Here is a 20,962-nt window from a genome sequence, read left to right on the forward strand (position 1 = left end):
AAAGAAATTTTGAAAAAAGTGGCGGTTTTTTTCTAAGAAAAAAACGCCACTTTTTTTCAAATGTTCTTGCTGTGGATTTCACACCTGATGATGATTGCTTGTGTTGCAGTCGAAACGTCGTGAGAATTTTATTGTTTTATATTTTTATTGTTTCCCTTCTACGTGACTTTACCGAAAGAACTAAGGAGATGAATCCCTGCAGTCACGAAAGCTTTAAATCAAAATTCAACACTAATTTTTATACATTTTCATTATTAACTATTTGATTATTTAAATATACTAAGGTCACCTTTTATTTATTCCTTGAAGGAGTATTTTGCTTCTCCATGGGAGAATGGAGAAGCATACATTTTGAACATTTTTTGAAATGATTATTATTAAACGTTTTGATTCTAATGATTCTACCAGGGCTTTCCATTCTGTTGGATGAATAAATGTGATTCTTATAATGGAACTCTCCATTTTGCTTCGTTCTACTACAAAGTTTCAAGTATTTTTCTTATAGTTATAATTACTTTTAATATTTTATACTTATAAGATAATTTCAACATGATATTTTGAACATCTGCATTTTTAGTTATACGTTGAATATTTTCAAGTGAATTTTATGCTAAATTTAAGCTTTCCAACGCCTCCTTTGTAATACATGTTTTCTCCTACAACATCAGAGTGCAGCGCCACATTAAACACGCACTACAATGACAATAGTTTAAAGCGATTTGAAGCATGTTTTATGTTGGGGGGGGGGGCAGAGCTTTGTGACGTCATATTTGAGGGGGGTCTGACTTTTGTGACGCTGTGTGACGAGGGGGGGGGTCAAAAATCGTCCAAAATCGTGTGCCGTCATTTATGGACGGCCCCTCACTCACCCACTCACTCAGTCACTCACCCACTCACTCAGTCACTCACCCACTCACCCAGACATCCACTCACCCACCCACTCAGTCACTCACACACCCGCTCACTCAGTCACTCACCCACACATCCACTCACTCACCCACTCAGTCACTCACTCACCCACTCACTCACACACCAGCTCACTCACCCACCCGCTCACTCACTCACCCACACATCCACTCACCCATTCAGTCACTCACTCACCCACCCACTCACCCATTCAGTCACTCACTCACCCACCCACTCACCCACCCACTCACTCACCCACTCACCCACCCACTCACCCACCCACCCACCCACTCACTCACTCACCCACCACCCACCCACCCACTCACCCACTCACTCACCCACCCACCCACCCACTAAATCTCCATGCAGAGCCCCCTGTCTCCCTAGGTAAGATGGCCTTTCTGGTAACGCATCAACGTGACGTCATTTCCGTTCCCCACATTATAAATACTTTTTTTTTTTAACCATCCGCTCTGAATAAGCTCCCTTCCCCCAAACGTCTCCTATCCAGTTTTATTTTCGAATCCCCACGCGGCCTTCAAATGTGTCCTGTCGATCATTAAAATCGCCATTTCTGTGGCCGGAACTCAGAAGTCGTCACCGGAAGCCAGCGTCACGTGACCGGCGCGCGCGGGGGGGGGGCAGCAACACAGGGGGGGCGGGTGAGACGACGTTGCTATGGCGACTCCGGCGCGTGAGTGGGGGGGGGCTGCGCGGTTTCCATGACAACGCGGGGGTGTTGTGGTGGAGCCGCCAACGCCGTTGCCAAGGAGACGGCAGCAATGGCGCAGGTGAAGATGGTGGAGGTGGTGGAGGTTGAGAAGGTGGAGGAGGTGGAGGAGGTGGAGGCGATGGCCGCCCGCGAGTACCTGGAGCGTCACCGCCTGGCCGAGCTCATGGAGCTGATGATGGCGCGCGTCATGGCGGAACGGCCAGGTAGCCACAGGCGGTTGTTGTTGTTGTTACCCTGGTGATGGTGTGTGGGTGAGTGTGTGGGTGAGTGTGTGGGTGAGTGTGTGGGTGAGTGTGTGGGTGAGTGTGTGGGTGAGTGGGCTAGGTGAGTGAGTTTGTGAGTGTGTGGGTGAGTGGGCTAGGTGAGTGTGTGGGTGAGTGTGTGGGTGAGTGGGCTAGGTGAGTGTGTGGGTGAGTGTGTGGGTGAGTGTGTGGGTGAGTGTGTGTGGGTGAGTGTGTGTCGGGGAGTGTGTGGGTGAGTGTGTTGGTGAGTGTCTGGGTGAGTGTACAGGTGAGTGTGTGGGTGAGTGTGTGGGTGAGTGGGCTAGGTGAGTGAGTTTGTGAGTGTGTGGGTGAGTGTGTGGGTGAGTGTGTGAGGGTGAGTGTGGTAAGTGAGTGGATGAGTGAGTGTGTGGGTGAGTTTGTGGGTGAGTGTGTGGGTGAGTGATTGGGTGAGTGTGTGGGTGAGTGTGTGGGTGAGTGTGTGGGTGAGTGTGTGAGGGTGAGTGTGGTAAGTGAGTGGATGAATTCGTGTGTGGGTGAGTGTGTGGGTGAGTGTGTGGGTGAGTGTGTGGGTGAGTGTGTGGGTGAGTGTGTGGGTGAGTGTGTGGGTGAGTGTGTGGGTGAGTGTGTGGGTGAGTGGGCTAGGTGAGTGAGTTTGTGAGTGTGTGGGTGAGTGGGCTAGGTGAGTGTGTGGGTGAGTGTGTGGGTGAGTGGGCTAGGTGAGTGTGTGGGTGAGTGTGTGGGTGAGTGTGTGGGTGAGTGTGTGTGGGTGAGTGTGTGTCGGGGAGTGTGTGGGTGAGTGTGTTGGTGAGTGTCTGGGTGAGTGTACAGGTGAGTGTGTGGGTGAGTGTGTGGGTGAGTGGGCTAGGTGAGTGAGTTTGTGAGTGTGTGGGTGAGTGTGTGGGTGAGTGTGTGAGGGTGAGTGTGGTAAGTGAGTGGATGAGTGAGTGTGTGGGTGAGTTTGTGGGTGAGTGTGTGGGTGAGTGATTGGGTGAGTGTGTGGGTGAGTGTGTGGGTGAGTGTGTGGGTGAGTGTGTGAGGGTGAGTGTGGTAAGTGAGTGGATGAATTCGTGTGTGGGTGAGTGTGTGGGTGAGTGTGTGGGTGAGTGTGTGGGTGAGTGATTTTGTGGGTGTGTGGGTGAGTGTGTGGGTGAGTGAGTGTGTAGGTGGGTGTGTGGGTAAGTGTGAGGGTGTGTGAGTGGGTGAGTGTGTGGGTGAGTGTGTGAGTGAGTGTGTGGGTTAGTGTGTGAGTGAGTGTGTGAGTGAGTGGGTAAGGTGAGTGAGTGGGTGAGTGTGTGGGTGAGTGAGTTTGTTAGTGGGCGCGGTGAGTGTGTTGGTGAGTGAGTGGATGAGTGAGTGTGTGGGTGAGTGTGTTGGTGAGTGTGTGGGTGAGTGTGTTGGTGAGTGGTGAGTGTGTGGGTGAGTGTGTGGGTGAGTGAGTTTGTGAGTGTGTGGGTGAGTGTGGGTGAGGGTGTTGATGAGTGAGTGTGTGGGTGAGTGTGTGGGTGAGTGTGTGGGTGAGTGTGTGGGTGAGTGTGTGGGTGAGTGAGGGTGGGTGAGTGTGTGGGTGAGTGAGGGTGGGTGAGTAAGTTTGTGTGTGGGTGGGTGTGTGGGTGAGTGAGTGTGGGTGAGTGTGTGGGTGAGTGTGTGGGTGAGTGTGTGGGTGAGTGTGTGGGTGAGTGTGTGGGTGAGTGAGTGTGTAGGTGGGTGTGTGGGTAAGTGTGAGGGTGTGTGAGTGGGTGAGTGTGTGGGTGAGTGTGTGAGTGAGTGTGTGGGTTAGTGTGTGAGTGAGTGTGTGAGTGAGTGGGTAAGGTGAGTGAGTGGGTGAGTGTGTGGGTGAGTGAGTTTGTTAGTGGGCGCGGTGAGTGTGTTGGTGAGTGAGTGGATGAGTGAGTGTGTGGGTGAGTGTGTTGGTGAGTGTGTGGGTGAGTGTGTTGGTGAGTGGTGAGTGTGTGGGTGAGTGTGTGGGTGAGTGAGTTTGTGAGTGTGTGGGTGAGTGTGTGGGTGAGGGTGTTGATGAGTGAGTGTGTGGGTGAGTGTGTGGGTGAGTGTGTTGGTGAGTGTGTGGGTGAGTGTGTTGGTGAGTGGTGAGTTTGTGGGTGAGTGAGGGTGGGTGAGTGTGTGGGTGAGTGAGGGTGGGTGAGTGAGTTTGTGTGTGGGTGGGTGTGTGGGTGAGTGAGTGTGGGTGAGTGTGTGGGTGAGTGTGTTGGTGAGTGTGTGGTTGAGTGTTTGGGTGAGTGGGCTAGGTGAGTGAGTTTGTGGGTGAGTGAGTGTGGGTGAGTGTGTGGGTGAGTGTGTGGGTGAGTGATTGGGTGAGTGTGTGGGTGGGTGTGTGGGTGAGTGAGTGTGTGAGTGGGTGAGTGAGTGTGTGGGTGAGTGAGTGAGTGTGTGGGTGAGTGTGTGGGTGAGTGTGTGGGTGAGTGTGTGGGTGAGTGTGTGGGTGAGTGTGTGGGTGAGTGTGTGGGTGAGTGTGTGGGTGAGTGTGTGGGTGAGTGTGTGGTTGAGTGTTTGGGTGAGTGGGCTAGGTGAGTGAGTTTGTGAGTGAGTGAGTGGGTGAGTGAGTGTGTGGGTGGGTGTGTGTGTGGGTGAGTGTGTGGGTGGGTGTGTGGGTGAGTGAGTGTGTAAGTGTTTGTGAGTGTTGTTGTTGTTGTCACATTCTGGCTCCCCCGTGCCCCCTACTGGACATCTGTGAGTGAAGAGCTTCATCGCTCATCGGATTCCTCTCCCTGCAGTGTAATTGCTGATTCTGATGTGTGTCCCTGTTGCTGCGAATGTTAGGTTGTGTTCATTTATGTTCTTGGGATTTGTCGTCGTTTGTTCATATCTGTTGTTTATTTATGTTGTTGACAATTGTTGTTTATTCATAGTTCTCTTTGCTGATTTTTGTTGTTGTTTGCTGATGTTTGTTGTTTATGTATGTTGTTGACAGTTGTTGGTTATTGATGTTTGTTGTTGTTTGCTGATGTTGATGATGTTTGTTGTTGATGTTGTTGTTTGTTCATGTTGTTGATGTTGTTGTTTGTTGATGTTGTTGTTGATGTTGTTGATGTTGTTGTTGTCCAGCGCGGCCCCGCGAGATGATGCTGCTCCATCTCCAGCAGCTTCGCTCAGCACGTGACGCAGCGGGGGGAGCCCCTCCCCTCGCCTCCCCCCCAGCCCCCACCCCCTCACCCCTCCCGGCCCCCCCCTCACCCCCCCCGGCCCCCCCCCAGCTGTTCACCCCACGTGACCTCCGCACGGCGTTCGGCCTCGCTGACCCCGGGGGTCACGGGGTCATCTCCCTCGCCCACTACACGCACGGTAACTCACTACTCACTGTACCATAGTACTCACTACTCACTACCATAGTACTCACTGTACCATAGTACTCACTACCACGGTACTACTACCTGTGTGTGTGTGTACCTGTGTGTGTGTGTGTACCTGTGTGTGTGTGTACCTGTGTGTGTGTACCTGTGTGTGTACCTGTGTGTGTACCTGTGTGTGTGTGTACCTGTGTGTGTGTGTACCTGTGTGTGTGTGTACCTGTGTGTGTACCTGTGTGTGTGTACCTGTGTGTGTGTGTACCTGTGTGTGTGTGTACCTGTGTGTGTGTGTACCTGTGTGTGTGTATACCGTCCGGTAAAACAACCCCCTACCTCCTCGTGGTGCTGGACGGGCAACACTGTCGTGGACAGTGCTGTGGGGGGGGAAGGGCCAATTCCAATTGGCGTCTGTGACCATCACAGCGGCTAAACGGAGGCTCTGGACGGGTGCGAGGGGCTGGTAACCCCTCCACCTTCAATAAATTACCACTAAACCACGACAGAAATATCTAACTAATAAGCTTGTGCCGGAGGCCCCGGGGGGACGGGCGTCTATGACGTCTCCTGGCCAAACCCCATTTGGCGGATCCAGGAGATTGAATCTTTACCCTCGGGGCTCCTCAGAAACAATGAAAAGCCACTTCGTGTGGCCACGTAGAATGTTCGAACGTTCACTGCGGAGGAGAGGCTGCCACTCCTTTGTCGGGAGCTGGACCGGTACTGCCTGGATCTCTGTGGCATTCAGGAGGTCCGGTGGACCGGTTCTGGCTCCTGCCACCGTGAGGGGTGGACAGTCCTCTACTCGGGGCAGGAGACTGCCAAACAACAGGGTGTGGCTCTTCTTCTGAACAAAATAATGAAGGGGGCATGGGAGCGTGGTGGTGAGGTGTGGGAAGCTGTAAGCCCCAGGCTACTTTGGGCTCGCCTTCCCATCAACCCGAGGCGAGGAGTGGTGGTCGTGGTTACTTATGCCCCCACCGAAGAAGAACATCCGTGGAGGGATGCAGGCAAGGCTGATGAGTCAGATGCCTTCTATGACCTCCTGTCACAGGTGCTGGCTAAAGTGGCCCCTTGGGATAGAGTCATCTTGTTGGGTGACTTCAATGCCCGAGTTGGTCATGATGCTGGCACCTGGTCTGGAGTGATTGGAAGGCATGTGCCAGATCAGCTCAATAACAACAGTAGGAGGCTGCTAGATTTGTGTGCAGCCCATAGGCTTGTAATTACCAACACGCTGTTCCGGCATCGGCGCATCCACACAACATCATGGATGCATGCCGGGTTCAAGCAAGAACATCTGCTGGACTATGTAGTGATGGACCAGCGGATGTGGGCCCATGTCCTTGACACCAGGACTTACCATGGAGCTGATCTGCCTTCTGACCATCGACTAGTCACCTGTAAGATGCGCCTGCCATTCTTCCACTCCGGTGGTGGGTGTACACACAGGACCCCATTCAAACCTAAGGTGGCCTGGTCTCAGCTGATGAAAGTTGCAAGTGAGAATTTAATCATCGCTTGCAGCTGGGGTTGGCATCGTCCCCCACTCCCACAGATGTGGAGGGTAAATGGGCGAGGTTTAGGACTGTGACTCAGGCAGCTGCAATGGCTGCTTTGGGTACGTGGTCCAGACCTCCCCAGAGACCCTGGCTGACAGAGGAGGTGTTCAAGCTGGCTGAGAAAAAGCGACAGGCCCACTCTCATCGGCTACAGCATCCAACGTCGGAGAATGAGGAGGCTTACCGCAGCCTTCGCTCGGAGGTTCGGAGAGCCATGAGGTGCTGCAAGGATGGGTGGTGGTTGCGAGATGGAATCTGCCTCAATGGCCCGCGATCACAAATCCCTATTTAATTCCATCAAAAAGTAACCTGCAGCGCCACACCTATTACCATCATTAGGGGAAAAACCGTGATCCAATCTCCAACCCCCAGGAACAGGTTTGCAGATTTGCTGAGCATTTCTGTGAAGTCCTGGGGGAGAGGGGTAATCCCTCCACATGGAAGGCATCGTGGGACAAAGTGGGGATGACCCTGCTGAGGCTGCGGTGCCTCAAATATTGGAAGAGGAAGTCACCCCCTGCGAGTGGCTGGCTGAGGTGCCATCTGTTGAGGAAGTACTGAAGGCGATCCAGAGTCTGAGACCAGGAAAGGCACCGGGCAGAGATGATCTCCCAAGCGAAATGCTGAGGGAGGGTGGCGTTTGTGCACAGACGGCCCTATATGACATCATAACAACAGTCTGGACCGCTGGACGGGTTCCGCCGGATTGGAAGGATGCCCTGGTGGTCCCCCTCTTTAAGAAAGGCTCCCCGAGTTCGATTCCCACTCACGGCCAACACCGGTGACGATTATCTGAACCGGCCTTGGGCCTCCCCTAGGTCGACTCAGCCTAAAATGAGTATCTGGTGCGATGTAAAAACATCGCCACTTTGGGAGAGACAAAGGCGTCCGGGCGTGGTGTTGATGGCCACCAACCAACCCTCTCTGTGTGCGTCACGGTGCCGCTGCTGCTGCTGCTGCTACCGCCACTCGCCAGAGGTCGCAACCGGGTACCCCCCGATACCCGTACCCTACCCGATACCCGGCTACCCGTACCCAGCCGGGTACGGGTACCCGTTTGCGACCCTGGTGCGGCCGGGTACGGGTAGGCCGTGAGTCACTGGTGAGTCGCCGTGTGTCACTCATTTCCCAACGTCTTGTCTCTTCTCACAATTCAAGTTCCTAGAATCAACCCACCCGCGCCTGCAACATGGCTTCATCCCAGAGGTCGCAATCGGGTACCCGATACCCGTACCCTCCCCGTACAACAACCACACCAACAACAACCACAACAACAACCACAAGAACCACAACAAGAACAACAACAACCACAACAACAACTTTTATTTTTATTTATTTTTTATTACTTTTATTAATTTTAATTTAAATTTTTTACCTACATGGTGACTTTACCGAAAGAACTAAGAGTTACGAATCCTTGCAAGTCACGAAAGCTTCAACTCTAGAACTGATGACGATTGCCTGCGCTGCAATCGAAACGCCGTGATCTGTTTGGTGTTATAGCCACGCGGCTTCACCGCAAGAAGCACCGAGTGTGGATCCGTGCGGTCGTGACAGCTTCACGTCGCGTGATTGTTGCCGTGATCTGTGGACAACTTGCAGTGCTCCAGACGCTGGGAGCCGTCGGGTTCGACGCATCTCCCGTGGGGGGCTGCGTGGACGCGGTCACTCTGGACACCCTCACCTCAGAAGGGTACGGAACACACAACAACGACAGCGACAACAACAACAACAACCACAACAACAACCACAACAACAACTACCACACCAACAACAATAACCACAACCACAACAACAACCACAACAAGAACATCAACAACTACCACCACAAGAACAACCACAACAACCACCACAACAACCACAACAACAGCCACAACAACAGCCACAACAACAACCACAACAACAACCACAACAACAACCACAACAACCACAACAACAACAACCACAACAACCACAACAACAACCACAACAACAACCACCGCAACAACCACAACAACAATAACCACAACCACAACAACAACAACCACAACAACAACAACTACCACAACAACCACAACAACAATAACCACAACAACAATAACCACAACAACCACAACAACCACCATTCACGTCACCACGGCGCTTGTGCCAGGCCATGTGCACCTTGAGGCCACGTGAAGTGTCGAACGCCCGCTGGCAGGAGGTCACGGGGCAGACCCAGCAGGTGCCACGGGTCGACTGACCGAGATGACCGAGATGACTGGCTGATGCACCACCTGTGCCCCCTACTGTACCAACTTGCTGTGCTTTTGACACACACAGTGACACACACACACACACAGTGACACACACATAGTGACACACACACACAGTGACACACACACAGTGACACACACACAGTGACACACACAGTGACACACACACAGTGACACACAGTGACACACACAATGACACACACAGTGACACACACACACAGTGACACACACACAGTGACACACACAGTGACACACACACACAGTGACACACACAGTGACACACACACACAGTGACACACACACACAGTGACACACACACACACACAGTGACACACACACACACAGTGACACACACACAGTGACACACACACACAGTGACACACACAGTGACACACACACACACAGTGACACACACAGTGACACACACACACAGTGACACACACAGTGACACACACACACACCCAGTGACACACACACACAGTGACACACACACTCACAGTGACACACACACACACAGTGACACACACAGTGACACACACACACACAGTGACACACACACACACAGTGACACACACAGTGACACACACATACAGTGACACACACACACACACACAGTGGCACATACACACAGTGACACACACACAGTGACACACACACACACAGTGACACACACACACAGTGACACACACAGTGACACACACACAGTGACACACACAGTGACACACACACACACACAGTGACACACACACACAGTGACACACACACACACAGTGACACACACACACACAGTGACACACACAGTGACACACACACACAGTGACACACACACACACAGTGACACACACACGCACAGTGACACACACAGTGACACACACACACACAGTGACACACACACACACAGTGACACACACAGTGACACACACACACACAGTGACACACACACACAGTGACACACACAGTGACACACACACAGTGACACACACACACAGTGACACACACACACACAGTGACACACACACGCACAGTGACACACACAGTGACACACACACACACAGTGACACACACAGTGACACACACACACACACAGTGACACACAGTGACACACACACGCAGTGACGAGGGGTTCTCTCCATCCGCAGTGTCCGTGGTCTCCGTGCGGCTGCCGCCACCTACAGCACGTGAGCCGCCCCGTCACGGGGGAGGAGGAGGAGGGTGGAACAGATGGGGATTAGCCCACACACCCTGCTTCGTGAGTGGGTGGGTGGGCGGGTGAGTGAGTGGGTGAGTGAGAGAGAGGGTGAGTGAGAGGGTGAGTGGGTGAGTGAGTGGGTGAGTGAGTGGGTGAGTGAGTGGGTGAGAGGGTGAGTGAGTGAGAGGGTGAGTGAGTGATAGGGTGAGTGAGAGGGTGAGTGAGTGAGTGAGTGAGAGGGTGAGTGAGAGGGTGAGTGAGTGAGTGGGTGAGTGGGTGATAGGGTGAGTGAGTGAGTGGGTGAGTGAGAGGGTGAGTGAGAGGGTGAGTGAGTGAGTGGGTGAGTGGGTGATAGGGTGAGTGAGTGAGTGGGTGAGTGAGTGGGTGAGTGAGAGGGTGAGTGAGTGGGTGAGTGGGTGAGTGAGTGAGTGAGTGGGTGAGTGGGTGAGTGAGTGAGTGGGTGGGTGAGAGGGTGAGTGAGTGGGTGAGTGAGTGAGTGGGTGAGTGAGTGGGTGGGTGAGTGTGTGGGTGAGAGGGTGAGTGAGTGGGTGAGAGGGTGAGTGAGTGAGTGGGTGAGAGGGTGAGTGAGAGGGTGAGTGTGTGAGTGTGGGAGTGAGTGGGTGAGTGAGTGGGTGGGTGAGTGGGTGAGTGAGTGAGTGAGAGGGTGAGTGAGTGGGTGAGTGAGTGAGTGAGTGGCTGAGTGAGTGGCTGAGAGGGTGAGAGGGTGAATGAGTGAGTGAGTTAGTGGGTAAGTGAGAGGGTGAGTGAGTGGGTGAGTGAGTGAGAGGGTGAGTGAGTGGGTATGTGAGTGTGTGAGTGAGTGTGTGAGTGTGGGAGTGAGTGGGTGAGTGAGTGGGTGAGTGAGTGGGTGAGAGGGTGAGTGAGTGGGTGTGTCTCCGTGTGTCTCTATGAGTCTCTATGGGTGTCTGTGTGTCTGTGTGGGTCTCTATGTATCTGTGTGTATCTGTGGGTCTTTCAGAGTCTCACTGGGTCTCTATGTTCATTGAAATAAAAACTGTGAATGCGCAAAATGATTCTCTTTGTGATTCTGCCCGGGTCCCACGGTGGCTAGGAGATGTTGACTACCTCGCCTGGTCTACAGGAGGTCGTGGGTTCTACCCCGGACCCTGACACCACAGTGGCTAGGAGATGTTGACTACCTCGCCTGGTCTACAGGAGGTCGTGGGTTCGATCCCGACCCTCCACGTATCGCTCAGAGACTCACTCACTCAGACACTCACTCAGAGACTCACTCACTCAGAGACTCACTCACTCAGAGACTCACTCACACAGAGACTCACTCAGAGACTCACTCAGACACTCAGAGACTCACTCACTCAGAGACTCACTCAGAGACTCACTCAGACACTCAGAGACTCACTCAGAGACTCACTCACTCAGAGACTCACTCAGAGACTCACTCAGACACTCACTCAGAGACTCACTCACTCAGACACTCTCTCAGAGACTCACACAGAGACTCACTCAGAGACTCACTCACTCAGAGACTCACTCAGAGACTCACTCAGACACTCACTCAGAGACTCACTCACTCAGACACTCACTCAGAGACTCGCGTTATCTTCAGTAGAGTCACAGAAGTCGCCCCACGTGTACAGAGTCACTCGCTGTGCTACTCGTGAAGTTCGCAGGGAGTCGGCGGACTTCATCCACAACGAATATCCACGCAGCTCAACAACAACAACAAGGTGTCCACACCTTGTGGCTCTGTCGGTAAAGTCACGTGGGTATCACCAGGTGCGAGGGCGATGATGTGTGGATCACTGCTTCAAACCAAGAAGGTGTCTCTGAGAGCTGCATCACACAAACATTCTCATGTACTTGTATTTAATAACTTTAAACAATATAGTATTGTATTATATATATAAAATATAGTATTGTATTATTTCCCTTCTACGTGATGACTTTACCGAAAGAACCAAGAATATGAATCCCTGCAGTCACGAAATGTATATGTTTATTGAAATACATCTTTCTTTTTTTATATATATAAAAGTCTCCGCGCGTTCGCGCTTGCGAGGGATTTGGCTCTCGGACGGTGGGGTTTACGTAGAAAATGTTTTGGCGGGCGGCACGCCCTAAGCCCCGCGGTGGGAATAGGCTATTCCGTTTTCCCGTCCGTAAACGTTAAAGTCGTTTAATTAACACATTTGTGCCGTTTCTATTAGTAATTATTTACTTTAAGCACGACATCGACCGTACCAACTGACGCCAATTGCGCGTTCGCTCCAAGCTCACGGGGGCATTTCATTTTTAAATCCTTTATATTAAGTTCACTTGCTTGCGCGCTTACGACCGTGCAAATCTTTCGGTCGTTTTTTAACCCACTTCCCGTGATCCAATCGAGCTGACATTTTCCACACAGACTCGTTGTGTGTGACAATTAATTTTCGTGAAATTTTTTTTCCAAAATTTTACACTGTTTAGGGAAAACAAATTAAATATTTAATTACCAATTGCTTAATACTGGCAGACAATCATCTGACCCATAGGTGGCAGCCATCTCAAGCCAGAGGACGATAAGACTCTAGCCGCCCGTTTCAAAGACCAATGTGGGCTGGGTTGTAGCCCATTGAACACGCATATAAAGGATTTATAGTGAAAAACGTTGTTTTTACGGGTTAATTTTTACGCGTTTAAGTTCATGTATTAGGTGTAGCCCTGTGAGCCATTCGGCTCTTGAATCGGGTGCAACCGCAACAAACAAAAAACAAAAACATGAACAGAAAACATCTTAAAGTGAATATGTGACTGAGTGCAAACAGAAAATCCAAGAAAAGACAGCAAAATGTTGCAGAAAAAAACACCGTTACACACCAACGCTGTGTGCAAACATCCCAGTGGGATGCAAGTCAAACAACAACAACCACAAGACAACTTAGATTAAGGCCATCAGTCTAACTCTGTACTAAAACAACACAAACATGGCCAAACCAATACACTTTTCGAAATCACCAAAATAAAGCCATGAAAGCAATGAAAATGCAATCATAGGAACTGTGACGGAATTTTCACAATAAATGGCATAAACAACATGTAATAATTGTGAGGGTGAGTGGCAGTTGTGAGTGGTGATGGGTGAGTGGTGAGTGGTGAGCGTGAGTGGTGAGGGTGAGTGGTGAGGGTGAGTGCTGAGTGGTGAGGGTGAGTGGTGAGAGTCGTTAGTTTTGAGGGTGAGTAGTGAGGTTGAGTGGTGAGGGTTAGTGGAGAGTGGTGAGTGGTGATTGGTCAGTGGTGATTGGTCAGGATGAATGGTGAGTAGTGAGGGTGAGGGTGAGTGGTGAGGGTGAGTGGTGAGGGTGAATGGTGAGAGTGAGTGGTGAGGGAGAGTGGTGAGGGTGAGTGGTGATGGTGAGGGGTGAGTGGTGAGGGTGAGTGGTGAGGGTGAGGGGTGAGTGGTGAGGGTGAATGGTGAGAGTGAGTGGTGAGGGAGAGTGGTGAGGGTGAGTGGTGAGAGTGAGTGGTGAGGGAGAGTGGTGAGGGTGAGTGGTGAGGGTGAGTGGTGATGGTGAGGGGTGAGTGGTGAGGGTGAGTGGTGAGTGGTGAGGGTGAGTGATGACGAAGAGTGGTGAGGTTGAGTGGTGAGTAGTAAGGGTGAGTGGTGATGGTGGCATAAACAAAGGCGTCATCTGGTCCAATCAACTTCAAGGACAGTGCACATTATCAGAGTTATGTTCTTTTGTTTGTATTACGACTGCAGGTATTGCGGTCTATGCAAACATGACTCCTTGTAAAAAGGTGTCAGTTTTGTTGCCAGATAGAAGGGTAAAGAACCAATTATCATATTTTTACTGGCAAATGAGGTCCCCATAGTGTAGATGCTTGCCCCGAGCTCTCATACTCTGATGGTGCATTGTCTTTGAGTTGTGCGCCTTTTGGCGTCTTCTGGTCCAACCCATGTGAGACTAGGCTCTAAGGAAAGCTGTCTCGGGTGTGGATCAATCAACTTCAAGGACAGTGCACACACATGATCAGAGTTATGTTCTTTTGTTTGCATTATGACTGCAGGTATTGCGGTCTATGCAAACATGACTCCTTGTAAAAAGGTGTCAGTTTTGTTGCCAGATAGAAGGGTAAAGAACCAATTATCATATTTTTACTGGCAAATGAAACAACATGTACCACCAAAACCCTGCAGCCATAGCTGGCTGCATGAGCCACTCCACAACAGCAGCAGGCGCATCAGTCGGAGTGTTTTACTTGTTCAATGCACCTTGAAGATCAAGCCAACACATACACACATCGCGCTGCGGATATTTCTTCACAGTCTCACGTCCTCTTCGCCCCCCTCCCCCCCCCCAACACGATGAGTCCAGTTTATACTACAGACTCCGTAGATAATCATTTTTTTGTGCTTACATACCATTATTCTTGCACGGGCGTGGCATGCTGGAGAGGGGGGGGGTAGCGGCCCAGCGCCTAGCCTGGCAAAGTGCCAACTCCGCCGCCTGGCCAATCTAGGCCAGGAGGGGGGGCTACGCATGGTACAAGGCCTCAACATGGCTATGGTAAGTACAACGTTCCTTGCTTGTTACACTAACAACTCAAGTCCATTGATTATTATTGTTAAACATATTGGTTGACAAAGATTACAATAATGGTTGTGTGCAGATGATTGATCACGTTCATTGCTTAATATTATGCAACAAATACGTTTATCTTTGTGTGCACATACCAACTCTGGTTCATTGTTTATCTTTCATTTACACTTATTTCTGCTTATTTATTCAACGCATTTCTATTGTTTCCATCGCTCACGTCACGCTATTTGCTCAAACATGTAGCACTGCGATACTGATAGCTGTACTATCATCGGGGATTGTTGTGCCCATCGATGTGTGTGTGTGTGAGTCCATGTGAGTCTTTGACACCCATGTGGGTGTCTGTCTTTTTCGAACGGACAATGCCCGATGTGTGTGTGTGTACGTCCAAGTGTTTGTGTGTGTGTGTGTCAGTCCAAGTGTGCGTGTCAGTCGATGTGTGTGCATGGCTCCATATGAGTGTGTAAGTCAATGTACATTTGTGTGTCTATGTGTGTCAGTCGATGTGTATGTGTGTCTCAGTCCATATGTGTGTGTGTAAGTCCACATGTGTGTGTAAATCCATGCATGTGTGTCACTCGATGTGTGTGTGTAAGTCAGTGCGTGTGTGTGAGTCGATATGTGTGTGTCAGTCTATGTATGTGTGTGTAAGTACATGCGTGTTTATGTCAATGTGTGTGTTAGTCCACGTATGTCTGTGTGTGATTCCATGTGTGTGTGTGTGATTCCATGTGTGTGTGTCTGAGTCGCTGTATGTGTGTACGTCCATATATGTGTGTGTAACTCCATGTGTGTGTGTCTTAGTCCATATGTGTGTGTGTAAGTACATATGTGTGTTTATGTCAATGTGTGTGTGTCAGTCCACGTATGTCTGTGTGTGAGTCGGTGTGTATGTGTGAGTCGCTGTATGTGTGTACGTCGATATGTGTGTGTAACTCCACGTGTGTATATCAAGTGGATGTCTGTGTGTGTGTGAGTCCATATATGTGTGTGTAAGTCGATGTGTTTGTGTGTGAGTCGATATGTGTGTGTGTCTCAGTCCATGTGCGTGTGTGTTAGTCGCTTTGTGTGCGTTGCTCCATGTGAGTCAGTGTAAGTCCATTTCTTTGCGTGTCTGTAGGTCCATGTGTGCGTGCGAGTGAATGTGCTTTATTGACCTGGTCAAGGCCTGTGATACCATCAGTAGGCCTGGGCTTAGGGCTGTTCTTCGTGCTTTCGGAGTCCCTGACCCTCTGCTCACGATCCTTAGGACCTTCAGGATGGTGAGCGGCCCTGCGTCAAATTACGTGGCCGTCAGTCAGAGCCTTTCCCTCTACACCTCGGGGTGTGACAGGGATGTCCTCTGGCTCCCACATTATTTAACATATCTTTTGACCACGTAGTTCGTGAAGCCATCAATGGCTATACCGGTGGAATTACCCATTTGGTACAGATACAATGGGAGGCTGATCGATGCCCGGGTGCGATCAAGGGATGTCTCCCTATTGCTCAACCATGTTATGTATGCCGATGCTCTGGTGATTGCTGCTCACTGCTGCTGAACCTGGAGCTTGCCACTAAGAGGTGGGGCCTCACCATCAGCCCCACCAAAACTAAGCACCTGCCTGGGTATTTTATACCATCGAACAATCCACCCCCACAGCTCACAATTCGTGATGCGCCAGTTGTGGAGAGATTGCTGAGATTCCCATACCTGGCCAGTGTGCTCATGACCGGCTCCGGTTTAACAGCAGAGGTCTCACTCCAAATCAGTCAGGCGCCATTATCTTCTCATCTGCTGCGTTACGCTGTGTGGACGCTACCTGGTCTCTCGCTCCGCACGAAGCTTCAGGTCTTCTCGGCCACGGTAATTCCCTCCCTTCTCTACGCTTGCAAAACGTGCACCCACCTAATGGAACATCTTCGCAGGTTAGAAACATTTAGGCTGGCCTGCTAACGATCCATCCTGCGCTTAAGCATATGTGTGTGTGTGCATCTAAGTCGATGTGTATCTATGTGTATGGGTCGATGTCCGTGTGTAAGTCTACATGTGTGTCTGCCTTTTTTGCCCGGGCAACGCCGTGTACTTACCGCTAGTTCATATATAAAATGTATTTACAGTTATTTGTTTACCTTCCCTAAACTGTGCACTCCGATCGTGCTCGTGAGTGACGTGGGTGGGTGGGTGAGTGAGTGGGTGGGTGAGTGGGTGGGTGAGTGAGTGAGTGGGTGATTGAGTGGGTGGATGAGTGGGTGGGTGGGTGGGTGAGTGGGTGGGTGGGTGAGTGGGTGGGTGGGTGGGTGGGTGAGTGGGTGGGTGGGTGAGTGAGTGGGTGAGTGAATGGGTGAGTGAGTGAGTGGGTGAGTGAGTGAGTGGGTGAGTGAGTGAGTGAGTGAGTGGGTGAGTGAGTGAGTGGGTGAGTGAGTGGGTGGGTGGGTGGGTGGGTGATTGAGTGGGTGGGTGAGTGGGTGATTGAGTGGGTGGGTGGGTGAGTGGGTGATTGAGTGGGTGGGTGAGTGAGTGGGTGGGTGATTGAGTGGGTGGGTGAGTGGGTGGGTGAGTGAGTGGGTGATTGAGTGGGTGGGTGATTGAGTGGGTGGGTGAGTGGGTGGGTGGGTGGGTGAGTGGGTGGGTGAGTGAGTGGGTGATTGAGTGGGTGGGTGATTGAGTGGGTGGGTGATTGAGTGGGTGAGTGGGTGGGTGGGTGAGTGAGTGGGTGGGTGAGTGAGTGAGTGGGTGGGTGGGTGGGTGGGTGAGTGAGTGAGTGAGTGGGTGGGTGGGTGGGTGGGTGAGTGAGTGGGTGGGTGAGTGAGTGGGTGGGTGGGTGAGTGAGTGGGTGGGTGGGTGAGTGAGTGGGTGGGTGAGTGAGTGAGTGAGTGGGTGGGTGAGTGAGTGGGTGGGTGGGTGAGTGGGTGGGTGGGTGAGTGGGTGGTTTGAGTGAGTGGGTGGGTGAGTGAGTGGGTGGGTGGGTGAGTGGGTGGGTGAGTGGGTGGGTGGGTGAGTGGGTGGGTGGGTGAGTGGGTGGGTGGGTGAGTGGGTGGGTGAGTGGGTGGGTAAGTGGGTGGGTGGGTGAGTGGGTGGGTGGGTGAGTGAGTGAGTGAGTGGGTGGGTGAGTGGGTGGGTGGGTGAGTGGGTGGGTGGGTGAGTGGGTGGGTGGGTGAGTGGGTGGGTGGGTGAGTGGGTGGGTGGGTGAGTGAGTGAGTGAGTGGGTGGGTGGGTGGGTGAGTGGGTGGGTGGGTGGGTGGGTGGGTGAGTGAGTGGGTGGGTGAGTGAGTGGGTGGGTGGGTGAGTGGGTGGGTGGGTGGGTGAGTGGGTGGGTGGGTGGGGTGAGTGAGTGAGTGGGTGAGTGGGTGGGTGGGTGGGTGAGTGAGTGAGTGGGTGGGTGAGTGAGTGGGTGGGTGGGTGGGTGAGTGAGTGGGTGGGTGGGTGAGTGAGTGGGTGGGTGAGTGTGTGGGTGAGTGAGTGTGTGGGTGAGTGAGTGAGTGGGTGGGTGAGTGAAGTGAGTGCGTGGATGGGTGAGTGGGCTGGGTGACTACCCCGTGCCCCCCCCCCCCCTCTACGTGATGAGTAAAGAGCTTCACAGGTAATCGGATTAAAAAAATTCAGATTCTGAACGAGATCACGAAATTTGCGAATTACCAATCGCGTTTTGAATTGGGAGGGGGCTGGGCAGGAGCAGGTAGTGGCACCAGCGAGGACCCATCGCACGTGACCGAGAGGCGACGCGGAAGTCCACGTGGGTCGGGTTAGGCTCCTCTCGCACGCGCACAGCCTGGCACGGGTCGCTCCCAGCCTGGCACGGGTCTCTCCACAGCCTGCACGGGTCGCATTCAGCCTGGGACGGGTCGCATTCACCCTGGGACGGGTCGCTCCCAGCCTGGCACGGGTCTCTCCACAGCCTGGCACGGGTCTCTCCACAGCCTGGCACGGGTCTCTCCACAGCCTGGCACGGGTCTCTCCACAGCCTGGCACGGGTCGCATTCACCCTGGGACGGGTCGTATTCAGCCTGGCACGGGTCGTATTCAGCCTGCACGGGTCGCATTCAGCCTGGCACGGGTCGCACCCAGCTTGGTACGGGTCGCACCCAGCTTGGTACGGGTCGCACCCAGCCTGGCACGGGTCGCATTCAGCCTGGCACGGGTCGCTCCCAGCCTGGCACGGGTCGCATTCAGCCTGGCACGGGTCGCACCCAGCTTGGTACGGGTCGCACCCAGCCTGGCACGGGTCGCATTCAGCCTGGCACGGGTCTCTGTATATATCTATGGGTCTTTATATCTCTGTAGGTCTGTGCATATGATTCTGCGGGTCTCTGTGGGTCTGTGTATATCTCTATATCTCTGTGGGTCTGTATATATCTGCGGGTATCTATGGGTGTCTATGAGTCTCTGTGGGTCTCTGTATCTCTGTGGGTCTCTGTATCTCTGTGGGTCTCTATATCTCTGTAGGTCTGTGTATATGATTATGTGGGTGTCTTGAGTCTCTATGTCTCCGGGTGTCTCTATGGGTCTCTGAATCTCTGTGTCTCTGGGTCTCTGTGTGTCTCTGGGTCTCTGTGTGTCTCTGGGTCTCTGTGTGTCTCTGGGTCTCTGTGTGTCTCTGGGTCTCTGTGTGTCTCTGGGTCTCTGTGTGTCTCTGGGTCTCTGTGTGTCTCTGAATCTCTGGGTCTCTATGAGTCTCTGTGTGTCTACGTGTGTCTCTATGGGTCTCTGAATCTCTGGGTCTCTATGAGTCTCTGTGTGTCTCTGGGTCTCTATGAGTCTCTGGGTCTCTGAGTCTCTGTGTGTCTATGAATGTCCACGTGATGATGATGACGACATCAGCCCACGTGGGTGAGCTGCTATCATCTGTGATGTCCACGTCGCTTCTGACAAAGTATCTACTACACAGTAGCAGTGGGGTCTTACACCTGTAACATCAACATTGTTCAGTTTTAGTGTGGGTCTCTATGAGTGTGGGTCTCTATAAGTGTGGGTCTCTGTGGGTCTCTCTGAGTATGGGTCTCTGTGGGTCTCTATAAGTGTGGGTCGCTGTGGGTCTCTATGAGTGTGGGTCTCTGTGGGTCTCTCTGAGTATGGGTCTCTGAGTTTGGGTCTCTGTGGGTCTCTATGAGTGTGGGTCTCTGTGGGTCTCTATGAGTGTGGGTCTCTGAGTTTGGGTCTCTGTGGGTCTCTATGAGTGTGGGTCTCTGTGGGTCTCTATGAGTGTGGGTCTCTGAGTATGGGTCTCTGTGGGTCTCTATAAGTGTGGGTCTCTGTGGGTCTCTATGAGTGTGGGTCTCTGTGGGTCTCTATGAGTGTGGGTCTCTGTGGGTCTCTCTGAGTATGGGTCTCTGTGGGTCTCTATGAGTGTGGGTCTCTGTGGGTCTCTATGAGTGTGGGTCTCTGTGGGTCTCTCTGAGTATGGGTCTCTGTGGGTCTCTATGAGTGTGGGTCTCTGAGTTTGGGTCTCTGTGGGTCTCTATGAGTGTGGGTCTCTGTGGGTCTCTATGAGTGTGGGTCTCTGTGGGTCTCTATGAGTGTGGGTCTCTGTGGGTCTCTGAGTATGGGTCTCTGTGGGTCTCTATAAGTGTGGGTCTCTGTGGGTCTCTATGAGTGTGGGTCTCTATGAGTGTGGGTCTCTGTGGGTCTCTATGAGTGTGGGTCTCTGAGTTTGGGTCTCTGTGGGTCTCTATGAGTGTGGGTCTCTGTGGGTCTCTATGAGTGTGGGTCTCTGAGTATGGGTCTCTGTGGGTCTCTATAAGTGTGGGTCTCTGTGGGTCTCTATGAGTGTGGGTCTCTGTGGGTCTCTATGAGTGTGGGTCTCTGTGGGTCTCTCTGAGTATGGGTCTCTGTGGGTCTCTATGAGTGTGGGTCTCTGTGGGTCTCTATGAGTGTGGGTCTCTGTGGGTCTCTCTGAGTATGGGTCTCTGTGGGTCTCTATGAGTGTGGGTCTCTGAGTTTGGGTCTCTGTGGGTCTCTATGAGTGTGGGTCTCTGTGGGTCTCTATGAGTGTGGGTCTCTGTGGGTCTCTATGAGTGTGGGTCTCTGTGGGTCTCTGAGTATGGGTCTCTGTGGGTCTCTATAAGTGTGGGTCTCTGTGGGTCTCTATGAGTGTGGGTCTCTGTGGGTCTCTATGAGTGTGGGTCTCTGTGGGTCTCTCTGAGTATGGGTCTCTGTGGGTCTCTATGAGTGTGGGTCTATGTGGGTCTCTATGAGTATGGGTCTCTGTGGGTCTCTATGAGTATGGGTCTCTGTGGGTCTCTATGAGTATGGGTCTCTGTGGGTCTCTATGAG

At 52.2% G+C, this 20,962-nt stretch overlaps 2 protein-coding genes across 3 annotated transcripts in view; both read left to right on the top strand.

Annotated features, from left to right (window-relative positions):
• Window positions 1-1,598: 1,598 nt before the first annotated feature.
• EFCAB10 (EF-hand calcium binding domain 10) lies at window positions 1,599-11,178 on the top strand. Its single transcript, XM_078883709.1, has 4 exons — window positions 1,599-1,842; window positions 4,924-5,160; window positions 8,327-8,417; window positions 10,098-11,178. The coding sequence occupies exons 1-4, from the start codon at window positions 1,629-1,631 to the stop codon at window positions 10,138-10,140; spliced, it is 585 nt and encodes a 194-aa protein (XP_078739835.1). The 5' UTR covers window positions 1,599-1,628; the 3' UTR covers window positions 10,141-11,178.
• A 7,180-nt stretch (window positions 11,179-18,358) lies between these two features.
• Window positions 18,359-20,962, top strand: part of LOC144953134 (ceroid-lipofuscinosis neuronal protein 6-like) — a 30,576-nt gene continuing 27,972 nt past the window's right edge. The window contains exon 1 of one of the 2 annotated variants that reach the window (XM_078883692.1): window positions 18,359-18,425. The gene's annotated coding sequence lies outside the window, so the exon portion shown is untranslated. Of the gene's footprint in view, window positions 18,426-18,857; window positions 18,888-20,962 lie in introns of those variants that run through there. The other variant, XM_078883691.1, reaches the window with a different exon arrangement.

This window comes from Lampetra fluviatilis, chromosome 72 (assembly GCF_964198595.1).
Source record: "Lampetra fluviatilis chromosome 72, kcLamFluv1.1, whole genome shotgun sequence".
NCBI lineage: Eukaryota > Metazoa > Chordata > Hyperoartia > Petromyzontiformes > Petromyzontidae > Lampetra > Lampetra fluviatilis.